Source organism: Sapajus apella, unplaced genomic scaffold, assembly GCF_009761245.1.
Source record: "Sapajus apella isolate SASKATOON/1434 unplaced genomic scaffold, GSC_monkey_1.0 scaffold107, whole genome shotgun sequence".
NCBI lineage: Eukaryota > Metazoa > Chordata > Mammalia > Primates > Cebidae > Sapajus > Sapajus apella.
In genome coordinates this window covers 6,963-25,686 of record NW_022437047.1, presented here as the reverse complement: position 1 = coordinate 25,686, position 18,724 = coordinate 6,963, and the positions used below count along the sequence as shown (strand labels likewise).

Sequence of the window (18,724 nt, the reverse complement as noted above, 5' to 3'; positions counted from 1 at the left end):
CACTTCTAACATTCCATTTCCTCTTTGGTTGCCCTTCATGCATTTGATAAATGATTAAAAACAGGACACCTCCATATTTTGTGATTTGTAATTAATATAGCTGCAGTCTTGAGGATTAGATTCGGCATCATTTTCCTGGTGACACAGGCTGGGACCCAGCTTCCTGAATGAACCTGACACAGCCAACAAATTCAGCCTATGATTGGCTTTACTCCTTGGTCGTTTGTGTTTTTTTGCTTGTTTATTTTGTTTTGCTTTAATTCCAAATCGGTTTCCTCTGACTGTTCATCTGTGTGACTGTGAGATCAAATTCACTTTCTATTAGCCAAGTTGAAAAGAAAAAGAGAATCCGATGGCACCGAAGTCTTTAAAAGTATGTCCTCCCACCTTTTACTGTTCATTATCCTGAGATAAGAATTCATGAGTTCTCTATTTATTAGCAATAATGTAATAGTATTCATATACAGTGAATATTGTTTTTCTTCATATTTTTCTAAGTGACAATAACCTTGATTTCTGCCTTTTAATGATTATTCTATGTACTAGAAACATATTACTTTTGAAATGTACACGATCAATGAAGCTAGCATCTCTCCCATATTTACCTACATCAGATTTGCTCCACTGGACTGCGTTTTTATAAGTGGAATGTACGAGTACCCAGCACCAAACACAGAGCCTTGTCCTTAAGAGACACTCATTTTTCTGGTAGGGATCGTGTTTTGTGATACTCTGTAGCATCAGGTAGTATCTGTCTCTCCCTGTCTCACAATTACATCATATGTTAGGGGGATTTTTAATCTTTGATGCCAGCATTTTGAGAAGGTTCCATTGCTCTGGGGAATATTGTCTACTCCCTAGACCCTTTTAGGACTGGAGAGAATGATGGACCATCTGAATATCTTTTTCTGACCCTCTGCTAGGACACTCACCTCTCTTTCCATTGGATATGGGAAGTGACTGTGGACTCCCTGGTGGTCAGCTTACCCACCAACTGCACAGTTATGGGTGCTTCCTCCTCTCAGTGAAGAGCCGGGGAAGCTGAAGCAGCCAGCCAGGGTATGAGGGAGAAAATGGCCCTAGGGAAGAGTCACGGGGTAGAAGGCTGGCTGGGCATCTGCCATCCGGGCCCCAAAACAGCATTTCTCCGGCACCCTACTTCCCACTATGTGAAACTCTTATCAGAGGGTACTTTTTGCCACAACCCCACAACATGGGCTTTCAGAGTTCTTGTCACTTATGGTTATAACCAGGTGGTTGAGGTAATTCAGCAAGCCTGGAATGAGCACCCATTGGTGTCAGCAGCAAGGTGGGTACTAGGATGGAGTCCTGCTGGCAGAGACCTTGCTGGGTGGGGGCCAGGCCGTCTGACGGTGTGATTAATGCTGATGTCAGTATGCCCAGGGGTTAAGAGGGGAGGGGGGCAACTAAGCTGGGCTTGGCATGAGTTGTGGGGCAGTCAAGGATCTTTTCAAGAAGGGGGTGCTTCGGGTAAGCCTGGTAGAAAACTAAGTGTCATCCTCGGGGGGCTGGGCATGTGGGGGTTGTGAGGAGCAGGGTTGTCTTCGAATCAAGGAAGCTGCAAACATCACACTGGTGTGAGGGCATGGCACTTGGGGAAGCTGGGTAATTCTGTACTCCTGGACAAGAAGGTTCTGTGGTGGAAAGAGGAGGATGAGGTAAAGAGGGTAGGAAAGCCCAAGTCACCAGGGACAGAAGCAAACGTCATGTAACTGTAAGAACTCTAGAAGCTCTAGGATGACTCTCTGAGCCCATTCTCTCTCCAGGTGCCAGCCCAGCTAACTTTGACTCCTTTTTGGGCATCCCCAAGTGTGGATCCAAAAGCTCTCATTTTCCCAGAGAAAGTGCAGCCTTGGCTTTTGTAGGGCTTTGGACACTTAGCGATTCTCCTGTGACTCTTCTTTACTCTGCTGCTTTCATAGCAGTCCTTCCAGCAGGGTGGGTTGGGGGACCCGTGTCATCATCTTTAGGGAGGTTTTGTCTGGCTGTCTTTGGCAGTGAATCCTTGCCAATCCGTGGCATTAGGTAGGGATGGAGGCATTGTGATGCGATTCGAAATCGTGATTTGAAGTTGGTATTTCATTTTCAGTATTTTGGCTGCCTCACTGGGCCAAAAGCTGGAAGAAACAGGGCAGAGAAGCATAAGGTGGCAGAAAGATTGATACTGAATTGAGAAGGCAGCAGAGGAAATTAAAGTGTATGGGATGAAATGGGCCAATCACGGTATATGACCAGCATCAGGGCCCTTTCCCAAACTGCAAGCCCACAGTGGGCCTGGAATACTCCATAGCCTGAAACAGGCCAATTAAAGGGAAAGCAAGGAGACTCCCTCTCACCATCTGAGGTTTTGGCAGTTCTTCAATTGCCCTGCAAACTGGAGATCTACACACAGGTGATAGAACACTTATTCTACTATCAGAGGAAAGTCAGCAGCTGTGTTTAAAGGTTATAATTCCCCTTCTCACTGACCGTGGTAGATATTGATGAGTAAAACATGAATCACCCGGCAAATTTTTTCAAAATGGGAATTGCCTTGCTGTTTTCTCCTTTTCTTTTTTCCTTCCTTCCTTCCTTCCTTCCTTCCTTCCTTCCTTCCTTCCTTCCTTCCTTCCCTACCTCCTCCCCCCTCCTCCTCCTTCTCCTTCTCCTTCTCCTCCTTCTCCTTCTCCTTCTCCTCCTTCTTATTCTTCCACCTCCTCTCTCTCTCTCTCTCTTTCTCTCTCTCTCTCTCTGAGTCTCACTTTGTTGCTCAGGCTGGAATGCAGTGGCATGATCTCGGCTCATTGCAACCTCCGTCTCTCATGTTCAAGTGATTCTCCCTGCCTCAGCCTCCCAAGTAGCTGAGATTACAGGCACCGGCCACCATGCCTGGCTAATTTTTATATTTTTAGCAGAGACGGGGTTTCACCATGTTGGCCAGGCTGGTCTCAAACTCCTGACCTCAGGTGATCTGCCTGCCTTGGCCTCCCAAAGTGCTGGGATTACAGGTGTGAGCCACCACGCCTAGCCTGTTTCCACTAATTTTAAAATCTGTTCATTGTAAGCATTGCAACAACATACAGAATCATAAAGGACGAATAAAATTGCCTCCACACCACACTGCTTTGAGATAACGATTACATCGACTACGCCACCTTTGGTTTTTCACATAGTGTTCCATTATATGCCTGAGTCATCATATACCTAACCAATATGTTTTTGGGAGGCATTTTCAAAACTAAAACTTACTGCTTACATGACCTTAGAAATGGCTCCAAGGTAAAGTTTGTAAAGAAGAATATTCTCTATGGAGATTGCACGGGATGTTCAGGGAGAGGCTAAATCATGCAGGTTCTTAGATTCATGGGCTTTACTGAGAACAAAGGAGAGCTGTTGAAGGATTTTAATCATAAGAGGAAATGTGGTTAGATTAACATTTTAGAAAGATCCACAATTCCAACGGTGGTATAGAGAATGAGATTGAAGCATCAAAGAACTCATAGACTGTAAGACCAATTAGGAGGCAGTAGTCCAGGGAAGAGGTAATAGGGCATGGCTGTAGGTGGTGCAAATTGGGGCAGAGAGAGGAGAAGGGATCGAGAGATAATTAATAGATAGAACTGGCAGAATTTCACTTTGCTTTACCCATGTCATAGTTCAGACCATTTATGTTAGTGTGGTGCTGTCCAGTTAACTTTTTAGGGGGTGGGTATTTTACATCTGTCTGGCAAAGACAGCAGTAAAACAAAACAAGGCCAGCAACACCTGGTAGTACCAGAAACAAAGAGGAAAATTAGGGACAAGCAGAACAAGGGACAGATTTGCACTTCTGTGTACCAAGTCCACGGCATTTTCTGCGTTAGCGGAAACACGTCTTGTTGAACATACGTATAGAGGACAAAGAAGGCCCCAGAAGCCCTAGGTTTACAGTTGTGATCTCTGGAGCCAGATCTTCTCTTGCAGCATCCAGTTTCTTGGAAGAGGTCTGTAATCTGCAAGAATCCTGTCCCTGTCCTATAATGATTCACTGTGCCCATCGATGTGAATTAGAACTCATGGGATGGGGACTCAGGAATTGTCCTAGAAACGTGAGAACGATTTACTTTATATGGGGTCAGGTTTTCACGATAAGATCATAATCTCCCTGAAGGCATAGGAAGGAGGCTGGAATCTGAATGGTATGAATCATTGTAACCACTAGTAGCTTCATGTCTGGCCCCGACCCCTGGGCTTGGTTAGGAAGGCTGTGACTATCTCCATGCAGTGATACACAACCTTTGCTGTGCAGAGCACACAGCCCTGCTCCTGGAAACCCCCACCCTCTCTTCCAAAGGAGCCCTGCTCAACCAGGCTAGGTTCACATTTCAGTGTATGGAGAATGTCCACCAAGGCTTAACCTTGCATCTTTTGCTTGTCACTTTCATATGCCTGGTCATAGAGTTTCATTTAGAAAGCAAATTCCTAAACCTAGGGATCTGTGATAATGCTGATGTCATAAAAATAATCCGATTTCAGAGCAAAACATGTACCGTTTTAGCAACAGTGATGAAATGTTCTGCATATAGCCAAAGCTCCCTAAAGCACTATTAATATCACTGTAATCATCATTTAGAGTTTAATCATCATCATATTTAGGTCATTTTCCCAAAGCGCCAAGAGGCTCAGCCTCCAAATAAGTTTAATATCTCAAGAGGACTCCACATAGTTGCTGGTGGGACACCGCTGTGTTCGGGTCCCAAGGATCCAGGAGTATGTTTAAGTGAAGCCACTTGGTATTTAACAATCCCCTGAGAAAATGAACAACACACACCTCCATAAGAGCCCTCTCTTTGCTGCTGGCTACCTATTCTTCATCTATTTCTTACCCTCAAGTGCTGGAGCACACCTTAGAGAACTTATAAGGTAGAGGCAGGAGAGAATTCTGCTCAACACAACATCTAACATATAATAAGGGCTCAGTAAATATTGGCAATTACTATCACTTGGCAACTCTAGAAATTACCAAGAGAGGCCGGGCGCGGTGGCTCACGCCTGTAATCCCAGAGCTTTGGGAGGCCGAGGCGGGTGGATCACGAGGTCAAGAGATTGAGACCATCCTGGTCAACACGGTGAAACCCCATCTCTACTAAAACTACAAAAAATTAGCTGGGCATGGTGGCGTGTGCCTTTAATCCCAGCTACTCAGGAGGCTGAGGCAGGAGAATTGCCTGAACCCAGGAGACGGAGGTTGCGGTGAGCCGAGATCACGCCATTGCACTCCAGCCTGGGTAACATGAGTGAAACTCCGTCTCAAAAAAAAAAAAAAAAAAATTACCAAGAGAGACAGAATGGACATTTTGGTTGTTTTTCCAAGTTTTTGAACCAGAGGAAAGTTATTCCACACATCTCAAAAGATCAGTCTCACCCAGAAAATGGAAAATATCTGTTTATTCTTTCCATGAACTGTCAGCATCAACTCTGGAAAAAGTAAGACCATAGATTCCTCTGTGCTGTTCCATAGAAGAAAGATTGTTGTTATGAGCATTAAATGAGTTAGTATACATAAAGCACTTAGGATGGTGGCACATGTGCTGAGCACTGGGAAAGAACTGTAAACATCCTAGCTGATACTATTACTGTGATCTTAAACTCCTAGAATTTAAATCACTGGCTCTCCAGAAGAGAGAGGTAAGAGAGGACAGTCATAACAGAGATGAACTGACCAAAACCAATGGGTTGGGCAACCCTGTAGGCTGCATTAAGCCACTACTGGGGAAATGCAAGAGATAGAAAACAGTTCTTTTCTGCAAGATGCAGCAAGGAACCCAAGAGTCAAATAGCAACCTAAAACTTTACAAAAGACGTCTTAAGTCAGTAGGATCAATTACCAATGAATGGCTGGAGGTGAAGATCACTTTGTCTTACAGGTGGGTGGAACTACTTTAAAGAAGCAGTAGGAATTGAACTGGGCTTTGAAGAATGGGGAATATTTGACTAGATGGGAAGGGCTGTCGAGCTGAGTAAATAGTGTAAACACAGCTATAGTAAATAGGTTTAGCTGGGATGGCACTTTCATGAGTTTATGTGACAGAGCGATGGTGGGAGACCTGGGACTTCACAAGGTATTGACAATGGAAGGAGAGAGTTTGAGTGTCATCTTTTAGTCAACATGAAGTCTTTGGACAGTGAAGTGACCTGCTGACAGCAGCATTCAAGGTATATCCCAGTGGGAGTGAACAGGTAGCAGTTTAGGAAAAGAGCAGGGGCAGAGACCAGTGCACTCAGTGCAGAGTCACCGGGGCCTGCTGTATGCCAGGGACCCAGGGCTCCTGGAATCCAGTCAGACAAGGCCCCAGCCTCCAGGGAGCTCACAATGTCATGAGTTCCAGTTGATCCACTCAAGGACACCAGTGGATGCTAAAACTATTAGGTATAAGGTTGTTGAGGAGCAGGATATGCCTGCGGTCTCAGGGCATCACTCAAGGTGGCATATTCGTTACACAGGGAAATAGGCACCTCTCAGTGGAGAGATTAGCACTTCCGCCTTAGCCACGTGAATGGACCTAGCATCAATGGGGTGGCATATCCGGACGTGATGCCATCTCTGCATAGGTTCTTAACAGAAATAAATAAGTAGGGAGCTATGTAGGATGATCAGGTCTAGAGGTCTGATATACAACATGAGGACTATTGCTAATAAAATTGTATGGTATTTGGAATTTTTGTTAAATATGTAGATTTTAGCTGCTCTTGTCACACACAAAAACGTAACTATGTAAGATGGTAGATGACATCATGTTGTAAACCTCAAACATACACAATAACATTTATTTAAAAAATAAACAGGGCTGGGCACGGAGGATGACGCCTGTAATCTCAGCGCTTTGGGAGGCTGAGGCAGGCAGATTACCTGAGGTCAGGATTTCGAGATCAGCCTGACCAACATGGTGAAACCTTGTCTCTACTAAAAATACAAACATTAGCCGGGCGTGATGGCGTGCACCTGAATCCCAGCTACTACGGAGGGTGAGGCAGGAGAATGGCTTGAACCCGGGAGATGGAGGTTGCAGTGAGCCACCCTGCCACTGCACTCCAGGCTGGGTGACAGAGTAAGATTCTGTCTCAAAAAAAATAAAATAAACAGGATCCAGAATATGGGACATTTTAGAAGACAACCTGGGTTTACACAAAATTTAATGTAATTAAAAACAAAAATGGGCAAAGGAGTGGTGTCATTTATATATTGAAAGAGACTGAAGCTGGGATTGGCATACTGTAGCTTCTGCCTGCTGCCTGTTTCTGTAAATAAAGTTTTATTGGAACAAAGCCCTATCTATTCTTGTACCTGTTGTCCAAAAGCTGCTCTGAAGCCACAGTGCAGAGTTGAGTATTTGTGACGTCTATATGGCCGATAAAGCCCAAAATATTGACTCTGTCCTTGTTTCCTCGGATTTAAGCCACCTAACAGCCAAATGCAATGCATGAAACCTGCGTCTGGGGGAAAAAAATCAATAAACATAATTCTGGGGCAAGTGGAGACATTTAAATAAGGTCTGCATACTAAATAGCATTACTGAATTTTTACATTTTAATTTTCTCAGGTGTGAAATGGTATTGCGATTATGCTGTGCAATGCCCTTCTTCTTAGGAGTTGAGTGCTGAATATTTAGGGCTTGTGTCATGATGTCTCTGATTTATTGGTAAATGGTTTAGCCAAAAAAAAAAAAAATACGCACACGCACAGACACACACACACACACACACACACACACAAAGAAGAGAAGGTAAAAGGTAGGTGGTTAAGAGAGAAAGTGTGGAGGGTGATAAAACACCTGTGGTGAAATGTTAGTAATTGATCAGTCTAAATGAAGAGCATGCAAGTGTTCATTATACTGTTCTTTCCACTTTTCTGTAGCTTTGAAGAGTTTTTAAATTAAAAGTTAATTTTTACCAAAGTTAAATTCATTCCTATAGGCTCTGTCCTAACCTTCATCCCAGCCGCCTCCGCCACCGTCCAGAATTCCCTTATCATGGAGAAATGGTTGGGGGTTAGAAGCAGCGGCCTCTCCCCCCAAGCGGGTGCTTTTACCCTGTCAGGCAGCCCCAGCAGGGCCTTTCCTTGGTAACCTGGAATGTTGCCTGTTGTCTCTTGCACAGTAATTCCATCAAGCTGGTGAATCTGCTCTCCATATTTATCAGCACATGGCTGACTGCAGCCGGATTCATCCATTTGGTGAGTAACCTCGAAGACCCTTCTGCTCTCGCTTGCCTGCAGCAAGACCCTCTCTGAGTCATTTTATTACCTACAATGTATGTTGCTGGAAAGAAACTTCACCTCGGTTGTAGACAGGAAAATGGGAAGCAACCACACAATTGTCTGGGTTTCCAACCTTTTTACCCCAAACTAGTTCCAAATGGTGAGTAATGTTTGCACTATTAACCTGCGTTTTTCCACTCATTCCTCATTGGTATTGCAGTGGGGTCTTTGGTAGATTTTCTTTCTGTCTGCAATAACTACAGTACGCCACAAGATGGCAGTGCTTCCTAAGCAAACACCTGGAAAAGAGCTGGGGACAAGGTTGTAAGTTTGACCCATACCTTTTGGCAAACAACGAATTCATCCCTCAATTTCTCTCTGCTCCACCCTTACAAAAAGCCACCTTTGAGTCTTTTGCCTGATTACTTGTCAGTTTATTTGGTACCTCAAAAATGTTAATTCTTTATGAATGACTCTTTGAAATCCTCATATTAAGTCAAGGCTCTCGCACCTCACCAAGGCAGACTTGTGCCTTGCTTTTAGAGAGCACAGCCATGAGGGAAGTGTGTTTCATACAAACCTAGAATGTTACAACTAGAAGGAGCCTTGTCTAGCTATGAGACTTTGACCACCGGTAGCTGAGCCTCTATTTGCATAAGGGATTGAAGGATGTGTTTAACTACCCACACTTGGGATTTAGGTAATTATCACCCAAAGGAAGACAGGCCTGGGATGGCAGCGAGTGGGGGGCCGGGGCTCATGTAGTCACCAGATCTAGGGTCTCCTACCCAGCCCTTTATGCTGTTGGGATTCTTGGACAAAATCACCCTTAATCACCCTAATTCTTGCTGTAACCAAGCACCCAGCACCCAAATCACTTATGTGGAGGAGACAGTTGTCTTTAATAAGACGACCCCACCTTACTATTAATATTAGTGAAGTCCCTTCTGATTCACCAGGAAACTTTTGTGAAAATGGCACATTGAGGATAAACTGATGTGTGAAGGAGGCCAACATTTTGCAGAGGCAGGGCTGGAGGCCTGGGGCCTGCTGCCTACAGGCCCTGCAGGTGGATCACCGGCACATTTGAGTAGAATTGACCCGCAGCTCCCTCTCTCCTGAGAGTCTCTAAAGTACCCTTCCTGCCTACCTCCTGTTCTTGTTGGCAGGTCAAATATGATGGGAGGACAGGAAAGTGGGCAAACCAATCCTGGGCCAAAGCTCTCCAACTCGCCAAATGCAGCCACACCCATTATTTGAAGTTTTGCCTCTACAGAGTTGACCAGGACCTGTGTGGCCCACAAAGCTGAAAACGTTTGCCAGCTCTTGGTCTAACAGGCTGTGCCAGTGCCAGCTGTTTTCATGAGCTCAGTTTCCATGCCCCTGGGAAGATTCCGGCAGCCTCAAGGCTAGGACCACCATTGGCAATTTGCAAAGGAGGGAGAGCAGGGCCAGATCCCAGAGATGCTGTTTGAATCTGAAGAAGCAGGGCCCATCAGGCACCTCTTTGGTCTAACTGAGGGAAGGAGGCAGCCCCCTGTGGAAGGGTTTAGGATTTCTGCGGGAGAGGCAGAGCCAGGCCATCTGGGCCTTGGAAACCCGTTGAAGAAGGTCAGGGAAGGGCTCTCTGGAGTGCTCTAAAACCTGGCCACAGGCAATGCCCTGAATATTAGCTGGCTTTAGACATTTCACCAGAATAAAAATGGCCTAGAGATACTTCCCTTCTTGCTTTCCCACTCTGTCCCAATCAGCCAGGAAGACATTTTCTGCTGCCGCTTCTCCACTTTCTGTGTGTCCTGCTCAGGAGCTCCGCATCCTGACTCAGAGAACTCAGCCCGAGAACCACGCAGCTCGTGTGGAGAGCGATGTGTGTTAGCAAGTGGCCCTGCGGGAGTGCCGAGCTTCCGGGTTGATTGTATGTATATGCTTCAATAGCATGTTTTCCTTTCTTCTCCCCTGTCCCATTTGCTTTAGGTGGAGAATTCAGGGGACCCATGGGAAAATTTCCAAAACAACCAGGCTCTCACCTACTGGGAATGTGTCTATTTACTCATGGTTACAATGTCCACCGTTGGCTATGGGGATGTTTATGCAAAAACCACGCTTGGCCGCCTCTTCATGGTCTTCTTCATCCTCGGCGGACTGGTAAAAAAAAAATAATAATCTTTATTATGAGGTTGATTTGGATGATTAATATTTTCCACGATACATTTCCTTAAAGCTTCAAATTTTAGACTGTGTTCTGCACTAGAAGCAAGCCTTAATGTTACAATCAGGCTAAGTAAATCCAAACAGGAGGGTGATTTTTCTGCATAATTCTTGGTGCATTCTACTTGTCCCATAGATCCAGGCACATTGCCCTTGTCAGGGACAGCCGTTTAGCCAGGAGCAAACCTAATCGTCTTAAGAAAGTGATGCTGTTAATGAGGGAGAGTGTCTACCCCTTAGCGATGTAATTCAGCATCTGGTATGCTGCAAGGACAGTGGCTGTCACCTGGTAGAAGCTGTCGATACTTTGTAGACAGTTTGCGGTTTCAAGAGCTGCCCCTTCCCCTTTGTGTTCCTCCCCAAACTTCCAACAAACACTGTGGCTGGAACCTGCCCTGAAGAGAAGGGGAGTCCCTGCATCAAAGGACAGACAGCACCTTGGTCTCATCCAGGCGGATGTCCCCAAGTGAGCAGAGTGCAGTTTTGCCAACAGCTGACTCCATGGGATATTTTTCCTCTTTTCTTGAAAGAAAGTTTTCACTGTTTGCTTTTTAAAGGTCTAGGCAGCTCTTTATGTTGCACTAAACCATCCCTTATCATGTAAATTAAGGGGATTTCTGGCCACACATTGGCAGTTGCTGCATTTTGTCTTTCGAAGTAGCTTGTTTTAAGTTTAGATTTTTTGCCATTTATGAAGTGAGTGATTAAAATCCTAATCTATACACAGCTTTCATGTATGTACACCGCGCTCACATTTATATTTAGTGATGCATACACATCTCTCTGTTTTGTATGCATAGGGCATATACATTTAAAAAATGTATAGAAATGTGTATGTGCACGTGTACATTCAAGCAAGCATTTCTGCAGCCTCTGTGAGGTGCCCGTAGGTGTAACAAGCCCCATCCAGCCAGCCACAGGCTAGATGTTTGTTGGACAAAACATGGCAGATTTGTGTTTCTCCTTGCTATCTTCTCCTCCCGGGTGATTTCCTAAATTTCCCTTTCGTGCTTTTTAGTATTTTTTTTTAATAGAAAAATTTAGTTTTTAGCCTTTTGGTGTTTATTTTCTTTTGTCACTCATAAAAGTGTTGATTCACCCCTGAATTTTAATGAGAAGGAAAGATCTTCTCTTGCAAAACTGTGTGTGCATGTGTGCGTGCGCACGTGTCTGTGTGTGTTTAATTTCCGTAGCGTGCGCACCTTTTGCTTGTTTTTCTCTGACAGGAAGAACTAGATATCACCTTATTCGTTCCTGTGTCCTTTGTATTTTTCTCGACTGCGATGTTTTTGTTGTTTACTTGTCAAGGTTAACTAATGTTTGTTTGTCTCATGTGTTTCCAGGAGCTTGCTCTCTTTGTGCATTTTTTTTTTTGACCCACCGTATCAACATATACCTTCGCAGGCCTAATCCTTTTGTGTTTTCAGATCTTAGTCACCCCCCCTCTGAGGAGGTCCCCCCCCCACCCCGCTTTTCTTTGGCCTGTCTTTTTTAGTCTCTCTTCTGTCTCCTATCTTCTCAGGCCATGTTTGCCAGCTACGTCCCTGAAATCATAGAGTTAATAGGAAACCGCAAGAAATACGGGGGCTCCTATAGTGCGGTTAGTGGAAGAAAGTAAGTATGACAAGAGGTTTTGCTGCCTCCGCTGCGGTCGAATCCTCTCTGCATGCCATTTTTTTTTTTTTTTTTTTGGCTCTTGTTTCTTTGTTTCATGCATGTAGGCAATGTTTGCTCGCTACGTGCCCGAAATTGCTGCTCTCATCCTGAATCGGAATAAATTCGGCGGGACTTTTAACAAACATGGAGGCAGAAAGTAAGTCAGTTGCATCAGAAGAGACGTGGTTGAGTGATTTTCAGGAGTCCCTTGTAGAGGTGCCATCTGAATCCCGCCCCTCCCCCACTCCAGCAGGTGCTTTATGAGGGAAGGCCCACCTTCTGCATGGGGTGTGATGTCAGAGGTGACCCCAGGACATTGCCACACTTGGACCAACTCCCATTCGCAGCCTCCAAGAGCTGTAATGGGTTTGTCCTGAAAGGAGTCCATTTATAACTGGGCCCATATTTTCTGCTCTGACCTCCTAACAACTAGACAAAATTCATTCATTCTTCACATCATCTGGCTAGGTGATAAAATTCTGGTCCCTGAAACTTGTATGATGCCCTCCTGTGATGGTTTGTATGTAGCAAGAATGCAGGATAAGAGTCTGGCAGGGAAGTCCTTGCGGGGGGCAGATCCAGTCATTTGGCCGACCGCAAAGGCACTGTGGCCACCGGGAGCCCAGTTCTCCTCTTCGTCCAGGAGGCACCTGTCTTATCCTCAAAGGGACTCATTACTTAGCTGACATTCCTTCTGGGCAAGAAATATTATATTTCTGGTATTTTAGGGTACTCCATGCTATTCCTGATGAATCTTCTGTTTGGCTTCTCAAATGTGAATGCTTTTCTTGGGAACTATTTCAGTGTGTGCTCAGATCACCTCATCACTCTCAGTATCAATGTGCAAGTTCAATAGAGACCCCAAGGTTTTCTCCTAAGTAAGGTGGAGCACCTTACCATCTCAAGATAGGAACGCTGTGGGGGAGAGGTGGTGGGAAGCAGCCATCCTTTATTTATTTTTTAAAGCTTTTTCTGGGGCAGTCACCTTTGTTTGTTTTGGTTTGAGGCATAAGTTACATAGAGTTAAATGTACACATCTTTAACAGACAGAGTGAGGAGCTCGTACCTGTGTACACACTCAGGAACTACCGTCCTACCGAACGGATCAAGACACAGAAAACCTTCATCACTCGTGCCTCTTCCCAGTCACGGAAGCTCCTGTCGTGAAACTGTTTTGTTTTCCTTCTCGTTCATTTTCAAATGAACTCTTAAAGAGCTTCTTTGGTTTTTTTTAAGAGGAAATAAAATCAGACCAGGAGTGTTGTTTTTCCCTCCGCTGCTGCCCCTTCCTTGTTTTGACAGTCAGCCGTGTCGGACGGAGCGGACCCTCCCCTTTGGTCAGTGAGTCCAATGCTTCCTGAGCTCAGGTGTCCAGGCCTCTGCACAGGAAATCAGGAGGTGGACAAAAGGGCTTATTCTCTTGAACGACACACAGGACACCAGTTTCCTCTCAAAGGCATGAAGGACAGTGGGCGAGAGGAGGCCAGTTGGCAGCACGTCCCTCCATCTTCCCTCTAATGGAGTCCTCCCCTTACTGTTATCTTAACGGCCCTGGATGAGGTTGGAACCAAGCTGTTCTGATTTCTGGGCCATCAGTTGGGTCCAAAAGGCCAAAGAAGTCCAGAGATTCCCATTGGTCCCGTATCTCATGCCAAGAGGAAAACAGCCTCTCAATTCATTTTGCCTTGAAGGTGTGGACAGGTCTCCATAAAGCAGAAGGCACTGTGAGGGCCTGGGGGACTCTTTATGGCCTCCCTGTCTCCCACTGTCTCTGCCAGCATTTCCCAATCACTGCCTCTGAAGATGTCAATAAAATCAATTGCCCTGAAGGCTAGGTTGAAAATATTTCTTGACTCTCATTCCAGGTAATTTTTTTTTTTTTTTTAATGAAATAGGTTTCCTAGTCAATGTGGGTGGGCTGGTGGGTGGGCTGGAGGCCGGCAGCTTTTGGTGCCAGGTGACCCAGATGGGCCCTCAGCCCAGCACTCCCTCACTGCCCCCAGTCCGATCCGGTCATCTTTCACCCCAGCAGTTCCACCCAAACTTTCAGGTGCTGATGACTTCAGATCACAGACTTCCTGCCATTCTGTTCTGGCTCTGTAATCTTTTATCACCACTTTTAGCCTGGTGTTCTCTCTCTCTCTCTCTTTTTTCTTTTCCCTTTATGAAAATGCACTTTGCTTTTAATGTTCTTTCTGGGTCCCCACTGTTCCCGACCCAGCAGACACAGAGTCCGTCCTGTCATCAGCACCGGGCCTGTTCACTTTACTTTACGCATTGTTTCCTGGTTCAAAAGCTAATTACTAAGTAGTTTAAAGAAGCCCTTTGGTCACTTAGATCTTTCATCAGAAAATATAAGCTTGGGAAAGGCACGGTAATGAAGGGCCATTAGCACCCTTTGTTTGATGTTGTTTTTCCAGTCAGTAAAACAAGATTGATGAAATGTTATGTTTGGCCAAATTTTGAGTTTTCATTTGGAATTCAGTGTTGAGAGAATGGGCTGTCAGAATCAATAAGTTTGCTTTCGCTTGGGATATGGGCATGTGGTAGTAATTAGCAATATAAGGTCTTTAGTTGAGCAACCAAGCATGGATTCTGGCAGCAAACATAATGAGAAACTACAGTTGTTCTATTTCTAATGTCAGAAAGTTTCCAGATAAAATTAAATGCATTTGCAAAAGGAAAGCAGCTAAACCTTGTTGAAAGATAAAGCTCAGACTCTTAAAAGAGCGTGCTGTGCTCTGAGTTTCTGTGTATGCATAAATTCATGTGCTCTGTCCACAGACACACGGACTTGTTCTCTCTCCCCAGGACCCAATCAAATGAATGCCCAGAATGTAATTAGAATGTATACATAGTTAAGGGATTTGTTTACATGTACATATTTTATTCAGAAATGATTTCTCTAACAATGTATTAACTTGTCAGAGAACTCAAAGAAACTTATGATCTAAAGCTACAGAGACACAAAACTTTGAAATTCAAAGATTATTTAAAGCAAAAATTTAGGCAGAGAATACCACTGTTTTGTGCATACAACACCCAAATTTGGGATATTGAAGAGTATAAAGATTTCATTGGCATTTCATTTTCAGCTTTAATCAATGTGTTTGGTGTAATGTAAACACTTCAAGCAGCATTCTCAAAACCTCTTCACCATCAACACGATGTCAAGGGCCTAGAGTGCCTTACCCAACATTTTCATCACCTCCTGCAGGATACCCAGTCCTCGGAGTAGGGATGGGTACTCGTGCACACGTGCGTGTGTGTTGTTGGCTATTTCATGTATGTTGTTATGGTAGATTGGGGTGCCTAAGAATAAGGTTTTGGGTGTCCACAACCAAGTGAGCAGCTGAGGCCAGTAATTTCTCTGAGTTGAGGGCAGTAGGGACAATTGGGCTCTTGGGTTGAGACCCTAAGTCTTATTCAGAAGAGTAGCCCTCCTACAGTCCAGCCTCCCTCCCATGGCCACTGCCTCCTCCCCCTTCCCTTTGTGTGAGGTCAAAGCTGCTTAGAGACAGGGAAGGCATGAGGGGTGGTGAGGCTCCCATGGCCTTTGGGATCCCCGGCTCTCTCCTCCCTCTCACAGCCCCTTGCAGTTTCCCCGAGAGGTTTCCTCTCCGAGTGTGATTCATTCCACTCCTGGTTAGTTTATGAGAACTGACAAGATCATGGTCCGAGGTCACATGGCCAAAGGCCATGGAAAATAATCGGTCACAGAGAGGAATCCATCTGCTGTAACCCCCTTGTTAGAGCGAGCCCAGCTGGGGAGCCACCCAGACCTCGTGTTTCCCTTGTTGAGATTTGAGTGACTCAAGTTTGAGGCAATCTGAGGCCAGGTGTTTGGGACAGAGAGAACGGGATGGGTTTGGATTATTCTACTGATTCCTGGTAGCCAAATGCTGAGAGGACACACAAGAGGGGAATGAGTCATGAAAGACTAGAAGTAGCGAAGATGGGAGAGGAAAGTGAATGTAATGAACTTGGAGGAAGATCCCCAGGATGAAGCTGCTGAGCTGCCATTTTGGTTTGGGGAATAGTTGTCACGGACCAACCCATCTCTTACTCCAATTCAGGAAAGCTGTCTGTGAAACTTAAATGCTGTGGCTTCTCTTGGAACACTTAAAGACAAGAGCGCCACACACTTCCCGAAATGAGAATGTGAATCAGTGCAGCCTAAAGCCCCAGGACCGCCTCCTCTGACAATAATATGCCTACAAATATTCGCATATTTCAGAATTCTCATAGCGATCCTGGGAGAAGGGTATTAGCATCATCTCCATTTGGAATGGGTGAAGAAATTGAGGAAAAGGGAGGTCAAATACTTGCCTGACATCACCCAGCTAGTAAAGAGTGGGGCTGGGGTTTGATCCTGGACAGCCTGCTTCCCTGTGTCCTGCTGCCTCTCCATGTCATCTCTTGAGACCCCTTTCTGCTCCAAACTCAGTGATCTCCTATTGCTGTGTGCCTTCCTCCACCTCTCCCTGTAAGTGGAGCCAGAACACTGTGCCCATGATGGACAGGAAGAGAAAGGCATGAGCCATGAGCTTCATTTTGGGGCTGTCTCCTCTCCCCTCCTACCCACCCACCACCCGTAAGGGTCCTGGCCCCAGGATTGAGAGGAAAAAGATGAAGAGGGGACAAAACTGTTTCTTCCTTCATTTTCCTCATTTGGTTAGACTAAAATTCTAATTCTCTTTTGAATACTTCTAGCAATGAGAGGCTCTCAGGGGTGGACAGATGAAACACACCCAGAGTGAGATTTGTGCCTCTTTTGTGGATTTAAATATTTTCTTTCCCTTCCTGGCTCCATCGTTTAAAGGTAGTTTCATGGAGAATTGTGGTGATCTGCTAAACTTGGATTTCGCTGCTGGGCAGATCTCCCCTGCAGAGCCTTGTATGCCCCTGCAGTTGGAACCACTGTTCCAACTTCTGTTACACTGTTACACTTCTTCGTTGATCGGCTGCAAAGCACAGAGCAGTTCTCTCAGGTGGTTTATTGCTCATCAGTGAGAGGCCCAGTAGACAGAGCCCCACGTGAAAAGTTCTGGAGGGTACATTCTATGTGTTTATTTCATAGCTTTGACTTGGAATATTCACCCTCAGGAGGCTGTATCCCACTGGAAGGAGTTAGGGCCATCTACACCCAACCTCAGGAGTGTTCACCACATTGGATAGAGCCTTGAAATCACAGAGATGGGGACAGTTTATCATACTTTTCTATTTAAACATGAAAATAGAGTACCTAATTATACTCTTTATTGAAAATGTTCATATTCTAAGGAGGACACCATACTTTAGAAGAAATGATTGAGTATTCAATAGTCGAGGACAAAATTTCAAGAACTAAAAACAGCCCAGCATAGTTAGTGACCTGCCTCACTGTCCACCCCTGTGGCCCATTGTCTCCATTGGTTCATTCAGTCACTCAGCAGGCAGGCATTCTCTGTGTTACACACCAGGCACAATGCTTGCTTGCGTTGGGTGCTCAGGGCTCGGTGGTGAACAGGCCACCCCTGGAGCCTGTCCTCATGGAGTTTACAGTCACAAGAAGGCTGCAAGCATAGAGCAAGGGTACAGCTAAACCAAATGCCAGTTACACATTTTAATATGTACTGTCAAACCAAAACCAAAAAATGACTAAGATTCTGCAACTGAGAAAAACACATTATTTACATGGATAAAGTAGTCCAAGGAAGTGACACCTCAGAGGAGATGTTAACGCTTGTTCAATGACCTTGACCCAGCTTGCGTTACCCGCTAAGCTGGGGAACCTAATGCTCTTGCTTTTAAAATCCAGGTTACGGCCAGGCGCGGTGGCCTGTAATCCCAGCACTTTGGGAGGCTGAGGTGGGTAGATCATGAGGTCAGGAGCTTGAGACCAGCCTGGCTAACATAGTGAAACCCCGTCTCTACTAAAAGTACAAAAAATTAGCCAGGGGTGGTGGCGGGCCCCTGTAATCCCAGTTGCATGGGAGGCTGAGGCAGGAGAATCCCTTGAACCTGGGAGGTGGAGGTTGCAGTGAGCTGGGATTGCACCATTGCATTCCAGCCTGGGTGACAGTGTGAGACTCTGTCTCAAAAAAAAAAAAAAAAAAAAAATCAAGGTTATGCAAGCCCCACATGCAAACATAGGTCTTCAGTTCTCCCTCCGCTAGAGGAAGTCTTAAAAACTGATTGCTCACACAGGCCCTAACCTGACTGAGCAGTGCTTTCTCCACTTATCAGGAGAGGGCATCCTGCGTATCTTCTTTCCTGCTTCCTGATTATTAGGTTGTTTTTAAACTCTGTATCTTTCCTCGTATCAGAATTAGGCTCTCCTTCTTACTCAGCCCCTTTGTTCCTTCCTGAGACCACACACTATTCTCTCCTGCCTGACCATCTTGTATCAACATGGAACTCCACTCCATTTCCTCTGCCACACTCAGGTCTTGTCCATCAGGGTTCTAGACTGATTTTAAAGGATTTCAAAGGATTTTTAAAGGATTTTAAAGGAATTTCAAATTGTCTACTGTGCCAGAGCATGGATTATTTCTTTACAAAGACTCATTTAATCTACTGTCCCCAGTCCACCCCACTTTAAAGAAATTACCATGAATCGTGGCTTCAAGTTCATCCATTCCA

The 18,724-nt window shown here is 45.2% G+C and overlaps 1 protein-coding gene across 2 annotated transcripts in view; it reads left to right on the top strand.

The window, feature by feature from the left end:
* Positions 1–12,127, top strand: part of LOC116537140 (calcium-activated potassium channel subunit alpha-1-like) — a 529,994-nt gene extending 517,867 nt beyond the window's left edge. The window contains exons 8-10 of one of the 2 annotated variants that reach the window (XM_032259168.1): positions 8,137–8,212; positions 10,211–10,381; positions 11,967–12,127. In XM_032259168.1, the coding sequence (XP_032115059.1) occupies positions 8,137–8,212; positions 10,211–10,381; positions 11,967–12,062 (343 nt within the window). In that variant the 3' untranslated portion in view covers positions 12,063–12,127. The remainder of the gene's footprint in view (positions 1–8,136; positions 8,213–10,210; positions 10,382–11,966) is intronic. The other variant, XM_032259169.1, reaches the window with a different exon arrangement.
* The last annotated feature ends 6,597 nt before the right edge of the window (positions 12,128–18,724 follow it).